The sequence below is a fragment of the Caloenas nicobarica genome, chromosome 9, assembly GCF_036013445.1.
Source record: "Caloenas nicobarica isolate bCalNic1 chromosome 9, bCalNic1.hap1, whole genome shotgun sequence".
In the NCBI taxonomy this organism is placed as follows: domain Eukaryota; kingdom Metazoa; phylum Chordata; class Aves; order Columbiformes; family Columbidae; genus Caloenas; species Caloenas nicobarica.
This window is the reverse complement of record NC_088253.1, coordinates 23,463,930-23,479,287: the sequence shown is the minus strand read 5'-3', so window position 1 is coordinate 23,479,287 and position 15,358 is coordinate 23,463,930. Positions and strand designations below refer to the sequence as shown.

Genomic DNA, 15,358 nt, shown 5'->3' with positions numbered 1-15,358 from the left:
GACACGCCCCCTAGCAACGCGGGGCCCCGCCCTGGCAACGGCGGCGGGGCCCGATCCGGGCGCGGGGGGGCCCGATCCGGGCGCGGGGGGTCCCGCTGTGCTCGGTGCCTCCCCGCACCCCCGGGCTCAGCGCTGCGCCCCGGGCCCCGGCACCCCCGGCCTCCCCACCCGGGGACCCCCAGGGCCCCTCTGCGACTCGAGTCCCCGCCGCACGCCCGGGGTCCCCGCTGCGCGCCCGTTCCCGTGTGTCCCGGCCCTCCTCCGGGTCCCCTCCGCACCCCCGCGGCCTCCCGGGTCCCCGCCGTGCCTCCCGCCCCCCGGACCCGCGGTCCCGGGCGCTTCTCCGCACGCCCCGGTCCCCCCCCGCCCCCGCACCGCCCCCAGCACCGCCCCGCGGCGGCGGGCAGGAGCGTGCGGGCTGCGGGCTGGCACCGGGCCCGCCCCGCCCAGCACCGGCGCCGGCCCGGCCCGGCTCATGGAGGCTCCGGGAGCGGCCGGCACCGGAGGTGAGGGCGGGGCGGGGGCACGGCCGCTGCGCCCGTCACCGCGGCCCCGGGCCGGGCGGCTCGGCCAGGCGGGACCCGCAGCGGGCGGAACCGGGCCGGGCCCCGCGGGGGGCGGGGGTGCGCAGGGAGGTGCAGGGCGGGGTGTGCGGGGGGTGTGTGCGGGGTTGCAGGGGGTGCATGGGGTGCGGGGGGGCGTTTGTGCAGGGGGATGGAAGTGGGGGTGCGGATGTGCAAGGGGGAGCGTGTGTGCGCCCAGGGACATGGGGGCCGTGCTGGGGTGCCCGGCTGCAGGGGTGCGGAGCTGTGGGATGGGGGGGCTGGGGGCCGGGACGGAGGGTGACAGCGCACGCAGGGGGAGTGACTGCGCAGGGAGGTGTGTGCAGGGAGAATCTGGGATGGGACTGTGGGTGCGCACGGGGGGTGCCCACGGGACGTGGGGGTGCAGTGGGGTGCCCAGGGGGTGTGGGTGTGCAGTGGGGTGCCAGGCCAGCATACGAGGTGCCCGGGGCAGGGTGAGGCGCAGGGGCAGTGCTGGGCAGGCAGATGGGGTGCCAGTGCTGGTGGAGGAGTGCGGAGGGCTGGGGCGCTTGGGGACAGGGTGGTGGCCATGCTAGTGGAGCTGGGGGGGCTCCAGTGTTAGGGGGGGCTGCAGCGGGGTCCTGCATGGTGACACGGGTGGTGCCGGGGCTCCTGTGCACGCCCATCCCTCCTGCATGTGCCCCGCACACGGCTGTGCCACGGCCCCTGTCGCGGCAGTGGCCCCGGCTGTACCCTCCTGTGGCACCGGGCCCTCCAGACCCCATGGGGGAACAGTGTCACCAGGCTGGGCACCGGCCACGAGTGGGGCTGACACCAGTGGAGTGGCCGGAGCCGGCTGCTGCCGGGCTCTGCGGATTGACGTGAGTCAGCAGAGCGGTGTGCGGGGAGAGAGCCCTGATGGCAGCCCCGCTCCCTGCCAGGCAGCCGGTGAGCCCAGGCCGGAGCGGGGCAGCGTGGCCGGCAGTGTGGCTGGCGTGGCGTGACCATGCAGGCGGAGGCCAGAGGGGATTTCTGCGGCAGGGACCAGTGCCCTGGTGGGTGGGGGTTTGGGAAGGGGGAGTGGGGCTGGGAGGCTGCTGGTGGAAGGGGAGGACGTGCTCCAGGCAGTGACACCGCTGTGTCACCCCACAGGGCTGGGCAGTGTGGTGGTGCATGGGGTGGGATGGTGGGAGCGGGCAGGAGCAGGCAGCCCCCATGTCCCCCCCAAGGAGCACTTCCCAGCATTGGAGCAGGGTGGGGACCCCATTTCCCAGCCAGTGGGAAGGTGCCAGCAGCACAGGGTGCGTGGTCCTGCCTTGCGGGGTCAGGACACAGCAGAGCTGGTGCTGGAGCAGGGGCACTAGTGTCCTGTGGCTCCGTGTACCAGGAACCAAACACCCCCATAATGTCCCTTTCCCTGTCCTGCCTCCTTTGGGTTCAGGGGATTTCTGTCCCCTGTCCCGCTGTCACCATCCTGGGGGGAAGGAGGAGATGCCCAGCGCGGGGTGAGCCCATCCCTGTGCCATCTCACCCAGCAGTGCGATGATGGCAGGACCCGGTGGCACGTGGTGCCGGGGCACAGCTGGGTCCATCCTGCTCCAGCACCGACCTCGGGTGGGCTGGGGCCCCATGAGTGGTGGTGCCCAGTGCTGCCCCTGACACACAAGGTCTCCTGCCCACCCTTGGTGCCCTCAGCCCCGGAGGGGTGTCCAGGCACGGCTGTTTCATGGTCATGGGCTGTGCCACCACTGTGGCTGCCTTGGCCCCACCGGCTCTTGCCGGGAGACAAACCATCCCTTGTCTGGGCTCCGGCACAGGCCGCGCTTTTGTCTCGCCGACACAAAGGGGCTGTGCAGGGTGGGGGGCGTGGGGCTGCCGGCTGCCAGCACAGGGGCTGCCAGGACCTGGGCAGCTCTGCCCGTCCTTCCGGGGGTCCCGCTGCCCTCATTCCCCTCAGCTGGGACACCCTGAGGGGGCTGGTGGGGCCTTGGGAGGGAGCTGCTGTCACCGACGCAGCAGATGCCATTGTCACAGAGCTCAGCAAGGAGGCACTGGCCCCAGAGTGCCCAGCAGGGACCCCCACCCATGGGCCAGCCCCGGAGCCCCCCGGAGCCCCTGCAGAGGAGCAGGGCGGCATCCCCATCCCCAGCGCTGGCCTGCTGCAGGTCACCGAGCGCAGACGTGAGTGCCACCCTGCGCAGGCAGCCTGCCCATCCCCTGGCATCCTCGGCCTGTCCCCAGGATCCCCTGCCAACCCCTGGGGTCCCTACCTGTTCCTTGGCATCCCCTGCCTGTCCTCGGGATCCTCCGCCTGCCCATAGCATCTCCTGCCTGCCCTCAGGGCCCCTGCCTGTCCCTGGGGTCCTTACCTGTCCCTGGCATCCTCTGCCAGTGCCCAAGGTCCCTGCCTATCCCTGGGGTCCCTGCCTGTCCCAGCGTCCCCCGCCTGCCTCCAGCTGGCCATTGTCCCCGCCGAGCCCCTTGTCTTCCCGCCAGCTCCCCGAGCTCCCACCCCGGGTGCCCACCCCCGCTGTCCCCAGCCTGTCCCCGGGGCTTCGTGGCGGGTCCCCAGTGCAGCCGCTGTCCACAGAGCCCCTGAGCAGCGTCTCCTCGCTGGAGGTTCACTTCGACCTGCTGGACCTGACCGAGCTGACCGACATGTCGGACCAGGAGCTGGCCGAGGTTTTTGCCGACTCCGATGAGGAGAACGCGGCCGGAGAGTCGCCCAGCGGTGAGCGAGCGCTACCGTCCTCGGCCTGTCCGTCCGTCCGTCCGTCCGTCCCTGAGCCGTGTGTCCCCGCAGGGCTGCAGCCGCCAGCCGTGCCGCGGGCTGGGTACCTGCGCTCGCCCTCTTGGACCCGAGCACGGGAGCAGGGACGGGACAAGAAGCACCTCAGTGACCCGGAGCTGCCGCCGGGCCCCCCGGACGCCTTCCTGCCCGCCGAGCGGCCCCGAGAGCCCTAAGGGCTGCCCCGGCCCCGGGGGGCGGCGGGGACGCGCCGAGGGACACACGGACACGGGGACACGCCGGTGCCGGCCGCTCCCCGCCAGCGCTGGAGCCCGAACCCGCCGCGCTGCCCGGGGGAGCCGGGGCGCACGACTGGTGCGGCGGGAGGGGGGCGCAGAGGCAGCGGGGGCCGGCCCCGGGACCAGGCGGACCTCAGCCCCGCGGAGAGCGGCATGGAGCCGGCCAGAGCCTGTGGCCCGAGGCTGGCACGGTCGTGGCTCCCGGGAGCGGCGGCCCGGGCCCGGCGGAGCGGGGCCGGTACCGGTGCCCGCCCCGCACTCATGTAGCAGCGCTGAGTTCCGGTAAAACCGACCGACCCACCACCCCCGCGGCTCTGCCCGTCTCCGTCGCCGCGGGGAGGGAAAGCGGGGGGGGGTTAGAGGAGGGACCCCCCGTGCGGGACACGAGGCTCCCGTCGGGCCCGTGAGGGACGGCGGGCGGACACCGGGGATGCCCCGGGCAGGACAGAGGGAGCCCGGCCGTTACCGGGACAGCACCGACTGCTGCCCCTCCCGGAGGGCGGGAGACCGGGGATGGTCACCCCTCCTTATGTCACACCGATGACGTCATGCGACACGGCACCGGGGTGGGACAGGCCCACGAGGAAAGCCCGGGGTGGGGGGGTCGGGGCAGCCCCGGTGCTTCTCCCGTAGGGCGAACCCCCCCGCTGCAGCCGCAGCCCCGACGGGAGCCCCTGGCCCGGCCCCCGCTGACGCCGCGCCAAAGCAGGGACACGAGTGCCGGGTTGCACAAAGAGGCCTCGTTAATGCTACAGGAAACCTGGGGGGACCCGCGGGGTGTGGGGAGAGCAGCCTCACATGGCGCCTTGCCCAGCTCCAGCCCCCCTGCAGCCCTGGGAATGGGTGTGGGGAGTGGAACCAGGTGCTTTCCTCCAAAATCAGCAGCGTTATCCCAGTAGTGTGTGTGGGGGGGGTGGCAGGGCCCCCCAGCTCCTGCTTCCCGCCCAGGCCTTCAGCACCCACAGGTATGGCAAGCGCGCTCACAGGGGGCTCCTCCAAGTCCCCATGTGCTCGCCCTCTCCGGCAGCACCTGTTGCTCCAGCTCGACCGGCATGATCACCCGCAGCGCGTGGCTGCAGGCAGCGGAGCCCCTGCCTGCGCCCCTGCCTGTGCTCCGGGCTGGCTGGGGCAGGCTCAGCGCAGGGGTGGCGGGAGCTGCTGTGGGTTGTTAACCGGCTCCCGACACCTCCCGTGGGGCTCATCCGACCCTGGGGAGCAGCTGGGGTCTGGCACCGACCCCCCCACGATGTCCATGCCTCACAGAGCCGGGGGCTGCCCATCCGTCCCAAGGCCCCGTGGCAGGTTGGGGGGGCTGTGGGGCCGGGCCCCCCTCAGGGCTCTGCCTCGTTGCCAGAGTCCTGGAAGAGGGACTGCTTGCGCAGGCTGAGCCGGGCGCACTTGGGGCACGTGGTGGAGTTGTCGTAGTAGCAGTCCCTGCGGGGAGGGGACAGCAATGGGTCACCCCATGGCACTGGCCCAGTGACACCCGTGTCCCCCCCTCCCTGTGCCACACCGGCGGGCCCGGCTGCCCCCAGTGCGTGCCGTACCTGTGGAAGACGGCAGAGCAGTCGGTGCAGACGGAGGTGTGGCTGTCGAAGGGGAAGAGCACGTCGCCCTCCTTGCAGAGCTCGCACACGAAGCCTTTCGCCTGGCAGCGCTGGTGGGGAGCGGGCAGAGGGTCCCAACGGCGCCCGGTGGGGCCCCCTGCACCCTAACAGGGTGCTGGCCCCACCAGAGCCACGCCGTGGGTCGCGGCCGAGGCTGCCCCATGGCACCAGCTCACCTCGCAGTCCAGCTTGATGTGTTTGGCGAAGAGGGTGTGGATCTCCGTCAGGGAGCAGCTCAGGCGCCCAGCTTCAATGTCAATCAGGTCCTGCAGCGAGTACATCTCATCGTTCTCCACAAAGTGCTGCCGGTCCTGCAGCTGCAGGCAGACAGCCTGTCACCCTTGTGCCCATCCCTACTGTGCCTATCATCACTGTGCCCATCACCGCTGTCATCCCTACTGTGCCCATCACCGCTGTGCCCTTCACCGCTGTGCCCTGTGCCCATGGTCCCCCCTGCCTGGCTGCCCACGGGGGCTGACCTGCAGCAGCAGCCGCGCCTCCATCGCCTCCTTGCAGGTGATGAAATAGGGCTTCATGAGCAGGATGTCCTGGCGCAGCTTCTGCGGGGGTACATGATGGGATGGAAATGGGGACAGGGATGGGACCAAGACAGGGAAAAGGGCAGGGGCAGGATGGGGACAGGGGTGGGAACGAGATGACAATGGTGTGGGAATGAGATGAGGATGGGGATAGGGATAGGAATGGGATGAGGACAGGATAGAGACATGTGACAGGGACAAGGTCAGGCTGGGTCAAGTTCAGCCCTGTAGCAGTTTGGGCACCCCCCATCCTGACCTCCACCCATGCCCTGCCAGGTGTGGGTCCCCCCACACAGATGCTCCCCTGCTCACCCGGATCTCCACCAGCTCCTCCACGTAGTTGAAGAGCAGCGGGTTGATCTCCCGCAGCTTCAGCACGGGCCGCGACACCATCAGCGCCAGGTACCGCATGCTGCAGCGCGACACCTGCCAGGCCCACACCCGGGGCCACCATCACCCCACAGGCACCGGGATGTCCCCACCACCACGGCCCTGGGGACCCTCGGCACCACTGCCCAGGAACTCCATCGCCAGGGACACAACTTTGGGGACACCCCCACAAGTGACCTCTGCCCAGGGATGCAGACCCAGGGACAGTCACGCCCAGGGACATGGACCTCTAAGTGACCTCCAAGCAGAGACACAGCCCCCAGGGACCCCTGCCCAGCAACATGGCCCCTCAAGTGACATTTACACTGGAACACAGTCCCCTAAGTGACCTCCAGCCAGGGACACAGCCCCCCAGGTGACCTCCACAAAGTGACACAGCCCCCAGGGACCCCCATGGCCAGGGACACAGCCCCCTAAGTGACCTCTAACCAGCGACACAGCCCCCCCAGGTGATCCCCTAGACCCTGGGCACCCCCGAGCCCCCGCCCCACGCCAGGGGCACCTTGCGGGGCTCGAAGTCCCAGTTGTGGATGGCGCGGGCAGGCACAACAGCCAGGTCATTCCAGTGGCAGCTGCTGCAGTAGTAGAGGCCGGTGTAGTCGCACTGCCGGGCCTCGCTGGGCACCCCCCCTGCGGCGGCACACGCCCCGGCACACGCGTTGGCACACGCGCCGGCACCCCACACCCTGCTGGCCCCACGCCACAGACCCCCGTGGGACCTGCGGCAGCACCCGGAGACACAGCAGGGCCCCAGCGTCACCTTCACACGCGCTGTGCCCCCCCAGCTCCAAACAGCCCTGACCCCCAGCTCCCCATAGCTCCAAACAGCCCTGACCCCCAGCTACCCCAGCCCCAAACAGCTCTGACCCCCAGCTCCCCCCAGCCCCAAACAGCCCCGACCCCTGGCTCCCCCCAGCTCCCAGCCCCAGGCAGCCCACAGAGCCCCAACCTCCAGCTCGCCCCAGCCCCACAGCTCCCCAACCCCATGAAGCCCCCAAAGGACCCCAGCCCCTCCAATCCCCCAGCCCCACACATCCCCCAGCCCCACACAGCCCTGGCACCCAGCTCCCCCCAGCCCCACACACCTCCCAGCCCCACAGAGCCCCACAGCTCCCTCCAGCTCCACACAGCCCCATCCAGCCCCCAGCCCCATGCAGCCCTCAGCTCCCGCCAAGTCCCCAGCAGCCCCTAGATCCCTCCAGCCCCACACACATCCCAGCCCCACAGCCCCACACAGCAGTGCAGCCTCACGGAGAGAGATGGGTGCGCGGCACTCGGCACAGCGGTAGTCCTGGCTGTCCAGCCCACTCTCGGGGCAGATGCTGAGCTGGTACTCGGCCTGGTGGCTGACCTTGGCACGCACGCAGGGCTTGCTCACCAGCGGCAGGCACTTGCTGTGGCACCGGTAGTAGCAGCCTGGGGCGGGGGGCGGGGACAGGTGACTGTCCGCGCAGGGATGGAGGGGGTGGGGGCCTGGGGTTGGGGGGGGTCCAAGCCCCACCTGTGCAGGTGTACCAGGTCTGGATGAGGCCCCAGATGATGGTACTGCACTTGTCACACATCTGCTTCACGCTCTTGCTCTTCTCCTTGTAGAAGCGATGCTCCAGGACCACCCGGATGTTGGGCTCATCCTCACCAGGGTCCTGCAGAGGTGGGGGGTGGTCAGTGTGGCACCCCCCAAGCCATGGAGACCCCCCACACCCCCACCTCGGCCCCACCTTCAGCTCCTGCAGCTTGAGGCGGAGGTGGATGAGCCGCACCACCGCATCCTTCTGCCGCTCCGAGTGCTCGGGCAGCGCCAGGATCACCCGCTTGCACTCCTCGATGGCCTGGCGCAGCTGCTGCACATCTGGCGCCAGGATCAGGCCCTGCGGCAGCAGGGGGAGCAGGAGGAGGGGGGTCAGCAGCCCCATACCCCCCAGCCTGCTCCCCCTGGGCCCCGCTCACCTCGGGGCGGGAGAAGTGGTCCTCGGCCAGCCCCAGGTCCAGGGTGCCTTCAGGGTCCCCTGGGGACGGATCCGGCTGTGGGGCTGCAGGGGGGCAAGTGCCACGAGGGGGCTGGGACCACCTCCCCTCCCCCAGTGTGGGGCCGGGACCACCCACCCCCCCGGCCACGGGGCAGGGATGGGACAGGGGCAGCCCCGCCATGGGGCCCAGACCACCCACCCTCCCGGCCGTGGGGCAGGGGGGTCAGCACCCACCTGGGGCGGGGGCCCCCCCGTCCGGGTGCTCCTGCTGCTCGGGGCCCTTGTTGAAGGGGTTGAGGTGGGCCTGGCGGAAGCGGGCCAGCCGCTCGTCGTACGCCATCGTCACCCACCCTGCGGGACGCGGGCGGCCGCCTCAGCCACCCGCCGCCACTGGCACCGTCACCCCGGCGCTGGCGCCGTCCCCCGTGGACAAACCCGTCCCTCAGCCTCCCACGCCCGCGGTCCCCGCCCTGCCCGGCTGCCACCGCCCGGCTCAGCCCCGGTCAGCCCATCCCGGCACCGTCCGGCCCCCCCGGCGCAGCCCCCGCTGCAGGTCGCTCCCCGTCGTGGGGTGCCCGCAGCCCCGACTCTTCTTGCACGGGCCTGGATGGCAGCGCCCCCCCGGCACCCCCACATTGCACAGCCCCCCCGTGCACCCCACACAGCCCAGCCTCCCGCACCCCCTCCCTGCACCGGCTGCTCCCCGCACCCCTGGTTGCACAGCCCCCCCGCACCCCGCATGGCACAGCCGCCCATTTCCCAGCCCTCCCGCATCCCCCGCTGCAGGGCCGCCCCATGCACCCCCTATTGCCCCGTACCCCGCTCCCCCCCGCCCTCCCGCACCGCACCGCGCCCCACCCCGCAGGGCGCAGCCCCCTGCCCCTGCCCCTGCCCCTGCCCCTGCCCCTGCCCCTGCCCCTGCCCCCGCCCCCGCCCCCGCCCCCGCCCCCGCCCCCGCCCCCGCCCGCCAGGGGGCAGCGCCCCCGCCCCGCTCACCGCAGCACCGCGCGCCGCCCCCGCTCTTGAGCGCCGCGCTCCGCCCAGCCGGGCGGCCCCGCCCCCTCCGCCCTGCCGCGCTGCCGCCCCCCGCCGGCCGGCGGACCGCACTGCACCGCAGCGCACCCGGGCGGGGCCGCGCCGGGAGACAACGGGGACGCGGCGTCCGGGCACACGGGCTGGACCCCCCTGCGCGGCCCCGCGGCTCCCCCTGCCCACCGCCCCCTGCGCCAGAGACCCCAGACCGCTTCTCTGCGTAGCCCCCAGCCCCGCAGCTCCCGATCCCCAAAACCCCCAACCCCCATAGTCCCCAGCCCCCATAGCTCCTGGTCCCCAAAGCCTCCAGCCCCATAGCTCCCCGCAGCCCCAGCCCCACAGCTCCTTGCTCCCAGAGCCCTTAGCCCTATAGTCCCCATCCCCTTAACCCCACGGCACAGTCCCTCTCCCCACAGGGACCCCCAGGAGGGAGCAGCGGCCCCAAGGGGCTGCAGCACCACAGCCTGAGCCCCCCCGGGTCAGCCCAGCACCCGGGCTGGAGCTGGGGGTCACCAGGGTCAGGGGGTTCAAGGTTGTTTGGGCTGGGGGTGCCCCGGATCCCCCAAAGCCAGGCACATGCCCAGCCCTGGGGGAGCACCCTGGGGTCCGTGTCCCCACCTCGTCTAGAGGGACAAAGGGCCATCACTGTCCTGGCACAGGGATGGGGCAGCCACCATCCCCCACCCCAGAACGGAGAAGGGTGACAGTGGAGACAAAGGGACAGCCACCCTCCCAGGCACTGCAGCCGGGTGAAATGACACCTGTGCCCCCTCCCTGGGGACCAGGACAGTGTGGGGCACAGCATCATGGGACAAGGGGACACACTGGGGACAGGCACCAGGAAAGAAGCAGCACAGCCACCCTGGGCATGTGGGGTCCCCAAGTCCCCCCATGAATGGGGTTGAGCCCCCAAGTTGCCCCCAGCAGAGGGTCCATTGCTCCCCCCTCCCTCCCTCCCCAGGATCTGCAGACAGGTGGTACCTGGACAGCAATACATTTATTAAGTATTCAAAAAAAAAAATAGACACGAACCAGTAAAAAAAGAAAAAGGGGGAGGCAGGAGGAGGAGTGGGGGAGCTGAGTCGGCTCAGGGTGGGACAGGATCAGGAGACACCAAAGGGACACGCAGGGACAGCCCGGCTGGGGGGCAGCAGCACGAAGCCGGGGAGACTGCGGGCAGCGGGGGGGCAGCGGGCATCACTTGGCACCCTGCGCCTCCGACTCCTCCTCATCATCCTCGTACATCTCGCCCTCCTCCTCGGCCGTGGCGTCCTGGTACTGCTGGTACTCAGACACCAGGTCATTCATGTTGCTCTCGGCCTCGGTGAACTCCATCTCGTCCATCCCCTCGCCTGTGTACCAGTGGAGGAAGGCCTTGCGGCGGAACATGGCCGTGAACTGCTCTGAGATCCGCTTGAAGAGCTCCTGGATGGCAGTGCTGTTGCCGATGAAGGTGGAGGACATCTTCAGCCCCCGGGGAGGGATGTCGCAAACAGCCACCTTGACGTTGTTGGGGATCCACTCCACGAAGTAGGAGCTGTTCTTGCTCTGGATGGCCAACATCTGCTCATCCACCTCCTTCATGGACATGCGGCCACGGAAGACGGTGGCCACGGTGAGGTAGCGGCCATGGCGGGGGTCGCAGGCGGCCATCATGTTCTTGGCGTCGAACATCTGCTGGGTGAGCTCGGGGACGGTGAGGGCGCGGTACTGCTGGCTGCCGCGGGCCGTCAGCGGGGCGAAGCCCGGCATGAAGAAGTGGAGACGCGGGAAGGGCACCATGTTGACAGCCAGCTTGCGGAGATCGGCGTTGAGCTGGCCGGGGAAGCGGAGGGAGGTGGTGACGCCGCTCATGGTGGCAGAGACGAGGTGGTTGAGGTCGCCGTAGGTGGGGGTGGCCAGCTTGAGGGTGCGGAAACAGATGTCGTAGAGGGCTTCATTGTCGATGCAGTAGGTCTCATCCGTGTTCTCCACCAGCTGGTGGATGGACAGCGTGGCGTTGTAGGGCTCCACAACCGTGTCTGACACCTTGGGGGATGGCACCACGCTGAAAGTGTTCATGATGCGGTCGGGATACTCCTCCCGCACCTTGCTGATGAGCAGGGTGCCCATGCCGGAGCCGGTGCCGCCGCCCAGCGAGTGGGTGAGCTGGAAGCCCTGCAGGCAGTCGCAGTTCTCACACTCCTTCCGCACCACGTCCAGCACCGAGTCCACCAGCTCAGCCCCCTCTGTGTAGTGGCCCTTGGCCCAGTTGTTCCCGGCACCACTCTGCCCTGTTGTGGGGGGACAAGAGGCACCTGATGGCTGGCGGCACCCCCACGCCCATGCTGGGGAGGGGATGGGTGCTGCCAGCGGCAGCATCGGTGAGATCTGAAGCTGGGGTGGGGTGGGAAGCGGAAACCGCAAAGGTTTGGCGGCGTGCCGGTGGTGCCAGGCCCTGTGGCGCAGGTGGGGACGCACCCGCCGAGCGCCCCGGGGATGGCGACAGCCCGGGACGGGTATGGGGACCCAGGGGATGGCGTTCCCCACCCCGGGACCTACCGAAGATGAAGTTGTCGGGGCGGAAGAGGTGGCCGAACGCTCCCGAGCGCACACTGTCCATTGTCCCTGGCTCCAGGTCCACCAGGATGGCGCGAGGCACGTACTTGTGAGCTGCGAGAGACCCCATGCTGGGAGGGGATCTGCTGTGCCCTCTCTGGGGTACCCCCCCACCCTATAGGGTCCCATGGGGCTGGTGTGTGTGTGTTCATCCCCCCAAAACACAGGGTCCCTGTGAGGCTGGGTGCACTCATCGTATGCCCCCCAGAGCACAAGGTCCCACTGGGCTGGGCGCACTCCCCCAAACCATGGTGTCCCCGTGGGGCTGGGTGCACTTGTTATGTGTCACATCTGCCAGACCACAGGGTCCCATGGAGCTGGGTGTGTGTGTTGTGTCCCCCCACCCCCAGAGGACAAGGTCCCACGTGGCTGGGTGCACCTCCCCCAACCACGGTGTCCCCAAGGGGCTGTGTGCATGTGTTGTGTCACCCCGCCCCCCTCCCTCCCCAAGGACAAGGTCCCATGGCGGGGGGTGCACATGTCATGTCCCCCCCCGACAACAGGGTCCCTGTGGGGCTGGGTGCAAGAGTGTGTCCCCCACAGCACTGCAGGGCCTCACAGAGCTGAGTGCATGTATCTGCCCCTCCAAAATCACAAGGTCCCACAGGGTGAATGCATGCCTGCCCCCCCCCACCCTCAGGGCCCCATGGAGCTGATGCATATATCTGCCTTCCCAAAATCACAGGGTCCCACAGGATGGGTGCACATATCTGCCCCCGCCAAGGGCCCCAGGGGGTGTGTATGTGTACCTGCCCCCCTCTGCCCCAGCAGACACAGGACCTGCCTGCACCGGGGGGGAAGGCACAGGCCCCCCCCCACGGCTGGGGTGGGGGTGCTGGGCTGCCCTGCCCGGGGGGCCCGGGGGGGGTCGCTTACAAGAGGCCTCATTGTAGTAGACGCTGATGCGCTCCAGCTGCAGGTCGGAGTCACCCACGTAGTTGCCGCTGGGGTCGATGCCGTGCTCGTCGCTGATCACCTCCCAGAACTGGGGGCACAGGGCTCGGTGTCGGGACACACACACACACACACGCACCCCCCGGGGCCCCCCGGGACCCCCGGGACCCCCCGGGCAGGGCGGGGCGGGGCGGGCGCCCCCTGGCGGCGGGGCGCGGGGCGCTGTCCGCGGTGCTGAAGGGCGGCGGCCGGACAAAGGCGCGGGGGGGGCCGGGGAGGGCGGGGCCCTTTGTCCGCCCGGTGCGGCGGGGAGGGGGAGGGGGTGCGGGGGGGGTGTCTTTGTCCGCCGCTCCGCCGCGGCGGGGCGGTGCCGCCGTTACCTTGGCGCCGATCTGGTTGCCGCATTGCCCCGCCTGGATGTGGACGATCTCCCTCATGGTGCTGCCGGGCCGGAGCGGGACGGGCGCGGGAGCAGGAGCGGAGCGAAGCGGCACCGAGAGCGCGGGGGGCGGCCCCGCCGCCGCCGCCTCCTTTATAGGCGCCTCGCGCCGCACCGGGCCGGGCGCTGACGCCACCGCCCCTCCGCAGCCAATCAGCGCCCGCCGCCGCAGCGCTGCAACAGCCCCTGCGGCACCGGCGCCGCCGCCCGCCCCGCCCCGCCCCGGCCCCGCCGGTTCGGGGACCCCCGGCAGCCGCGGGGGGCATGGGCGGGGGAGGGGACCCCTGCACCCATGGCGGGGAGGGGAGGGGGCCCGCCCCGGCACGCGGGGGGACCCCAGGACCCGCGCGTGGGGGCAGGGATCTCCCGGTACGGCGGGAGCATCCCGAGGCAGCGGCGGGGGGGATACACCCCAAGCCCCGTCCCCTCGCGGGGGTCTGCAGGGACAGGGCACGGGGGCTGTCCTGGGGGTCGCGGGCATCAGGAGCCCCCGCGGGGCCGTGGTGGGCGGCGGCGGGCGCGGCCCGAGAACAAAGGCGGCGGCGGCGGCGGCGGCGAGGGGACCCTTTGTCCGGGGGCGGCCGTGGCTGCGCCCCCACCGCGGGGACCGGCCTCCCGCCGGCCCGCGCCCGGGGCTGCTCCCACAACCCGCCGGTCCCTCCCGGTCCCTGCTGGTCACCCCCGGTCCCGGGACCAGTGCAGGCGGCTGTGGCCTGACAGCGACAACCGGGAACAATTGAGCTTTGAATAAACAGTGGGGCGGGGAAGGGCTGAGACCACCCGGGGCTGCACGGCGGTACCAGCTACAGCATCACTGCAAAGAGCCTTTATTGGGTACCGCGAGCCCATCAGCCCGGATCCGGGGACACCCCGCAGGGCATCCCGTCCATCCGTCCATCCATACATCCATCTGTCCATCCCGTGGCAGGAGCGGCCGTGCTGTTACCCGCGTCCCGCTGCCTACCAGGAGCACAGCACCACCTCCCACAGTGTTCGCCGGAGCTCCTGGCTCCGGAAGGCATAGATGAGGGGGTCAACCACCGAGCTGATGATGATGAGGATGAGGAAGAGGTTGAAGTAGCTGAAGAAGCAGATGCAGAAGGGGTTGGTGGGGCAGGTGACGATGAGGAAGAGTTGGAAGAAGAACGGTCCCCAGCAAATGAAGAAGACACCCAGGAGGATGGTGAGTGTGACAGCTCCCTTCAGGCTGCTCCTGTGATAGATGGGCTGCTTCTGCTGGCTGGACATGCTGCGGAGGTGGTGGCGGGCCAGGGCGAACATGTGGGTGTAGAGCACCAGCATGAGGACCAGCATGAAGACAAAGAAGCTGATGAGGCAGAGGAGGATGGCGTTGTTGCGGTAGTAGATGATGAAGATTGTGCTGGAGACGGTGCTGGCCAGCCAGATGCTGACCATGGTCACCACGGCCCGTTGCAGTGTCATGATGCTGTGGTAGCGCAGGGCGTAGAAGATGGTGATATAGCGGTCCACGGCAATGACCCCCTGGAAGGAGAGGGAGGACATGACAGAGCTGCAGGTGAGCATGTCGATTACATTGTCCATATGGTGGACGATGCTGGCGCGGATCACCAGCATGCCGTGCTCCATCAGCAGCATGAAGAGCGTCTCCACCAGGTTGCTGATGCTCACCAGCATGTCAGAGATGGCCAGGCAGCAGATGAAGTAGTACATGGGTGAGTGCAGGTTCCTGTTCTTCAGGATGGCGGCCACCACCAGCAGGTTCTCCACCAGGCTCACCAGCCCCAGCGTGAGGAAGAACTCGTTGGGGATGTTGAGCCCCTGGCACCAGGTGCTGCTGCCCACAGAGGTGACGTTGCTCTGGTTGCCCTTGCTGGTGTTCCAGGGCTCGCGCAGCAGGCGCAGGGGGGCCAGCGTTGACATGGCCCCCACCTCAGCTCCAGGGCACCCCCAGCTGGGGGCTGCGCCCACGGGGCACCCTGCAGCACCCACCGTCTGCCAAGCCTTGGGCCCGCCCCACCAGTGCAACCACGGCATGTGGTGGCAAGGCTGAGGGGACGCAGAGGAATTGGGGATGGGGGGTCCCACCACCTGCGGATGTCCTGGGGATGCCGTGGGCCAGCCTGGACCCCTGATATTGCGCCGTTCTCCTCGCCAGCCCTGCCTGGTGTCCCTGCAGCTGCGCGCCTGCTGGACAGGGGTGGTGGGGAAGAAAGGGCCCTTTCTCTATCCCGCTTTAAAGGCGGCTCCCGCAGCTCCTCCTCCCGAGGAGGGTGGGCACCCGCATGATGGTGACACCCTGGCAGTGAGGGGGGCTGCTGCACAGCCTGGGGTTGCCGGACCCCCGGCATGGCCGTGGGTG

At 70.0% G+C, this 15,358-nt stretch overlaps 3 protein-coding genes across 7 annotated transcripts; 1 reads left to right on the top strand and 2 right to left on the bottom strand.

Annotated features, from left to right (window-relative positions):
• The first annotated feature begins 309 nt into the window (after positions 1-309).
• DBNDD1 (dysbindin domain containing 1) lies at positions 310-3,809 on the top strand. 3 transcript variants are annotated; one of them, XM_065641140.1, is made up of 5 exons: positions 391-506; positions 1,470-1,579; positions 2,559-2,705; positions 3,115-3,255; positions 3,328-3,805. In XM_065641140.1, the coding sequence occupies exons 2-5, from the start codon at positions 1,531-1,533 to the stop codon at positions 3,486-3,488; spliced, it is 498 nt and encodes a 165-aa protein (XP_065497212.1). In that variant the 5' UTR covers positions 391-506; positions 1,470-1,530; the 3' UTR covers positions 3,489-3,805. The 3 variants fall into 3 exon arrangements, with proteins under 3 accessions (XP_065497213.1, XP_065497212.1, XP_065497211.1); XM_065641139.1 differs by having other exon boundaries at positions 1,466-1,579; positions 3,328-3,804; XM_065641141.1 differs by lacking the exon at positions 1,470-1,579 and having other exon boundaries at positions 310-506; positions 3,328-3,809.
• A 649-nt stretch (positions 3,810-4,458) lies between these two features.
• DEF8 (differentially expressed in FDCP 8 homolog) lies at positions 4,459-9,109 on the bottom strand. Of its 3 annotated transcripts, XM_065640706.1 has the most exons (12): positions 9,051-9,109; positions 8,289-8,405; positions 8,035-8,117; positions 7,806-7,955; positions 7,589-7,730; positions 7,339-7,503; positions 6,590-6,717; positions 6,010-6,123; positions 5,638-5,718; positions 5,335-5,475; positions 5,099-5,208; positions 4,459-4,985 (listed from the first exon to the last, which is right to left on the bottom strand). In XM_065640706.1, exons 2-12 carry the CDS (start codon positions 8,392-8,394, stop codon positions 4,883-4,885), a joined length of 1,323 nt encoding a protein of 440 aa, XP_065496778.1. In that variant the 5' UTR covers positions 8,395-8,405; positions 9,051-9,109; the 3' UTR covers positions 4,459-4,882. The 3 variants fall into 3 exon arrangements, with proteins under 3 accessions (XP_065496778.1, XP_065496779.1, XP_065496780.1); XM_065640707.1 differs by lacking the exon at positions 9,051-9,109 and having other exon boundaries at positions 5,335-5,469; positions 8,289-8,671; XM_065640708.1 differs by lacking the exon at positions 9,051-9,109 and having other exon boundaries at positions 5,335-5,424; positions 8,289-8,671.
• Positions 9,110-10,283: 1,174 nt separating this feature from the next.
• TUBB3 (tubulin beta 3 class III) lies at positions 10,284-14,919 on the bottom strand. Its single transcript, XM_065640705.1, is given in 4 exon segments — positions 10,284-11,359; positions 11,628-11,738; positions 12,561-12,687; positions 13,804-14,919. Coding segments are annotated over 4 exon segments (2,430 nt in total).
• Positions 14,920-15,358: the final 439 nt, after the last annotated feature.

What these genes read in the sequence shown, in the direction of transcription:
- DBNDD1 (XM_065641140.1), top strand. Translation starts at nt 1,531, where the DNA reads ATGCAGGCGGAGGCCAGAGGGGATTTCTGCGGCAGGGACCAGTGCCCT. An exon ending in GCAGGTCACCGAGCGCAGAC is followed by an intron (nt 2,706 to 3,114) that starts GTGAGTGCCACC and finishes CGCTGTCCACAG; the next exon opens with AGCCCCTGAGCAGCGTCTCC. An exon ending in GGCCGGAGAGTCGCCCAGCG is followed by an intron (nt 3,256 to 3,327) that starts GTGAGCGAGCGC and finishes GTGTCCCCGCAG; the next exon opens with GGCTGCAGCCGCCAGCCGTG.
- DEF8 (XM_065640706.1), bottom strand. Translation starts at nt 8,394, where the DNA reads ATGGCGTACGACGAGCGGCTGGCCCGCTTCCGCCAGGCCCACCTCAAC. An exon ending in GGGACTTCGAGCCCCGCAAG is followed by an intron (nt 6,124 to 6,589) that starts GTGCCCCTGGCG and finishes TGGGCCTGGCAG; the next exon opens with GTGTCGCGCTGCAGCATGCG. An exon ending in AGGAGCTGGTGGAGATCCGG is followed by an intron (nt 5,719 to 6,009) that starts GTGAGCAGGGGA and finishes GTACCCCCGCAG; the next exon opens with AAGCTGCGCCAGGACATCCT.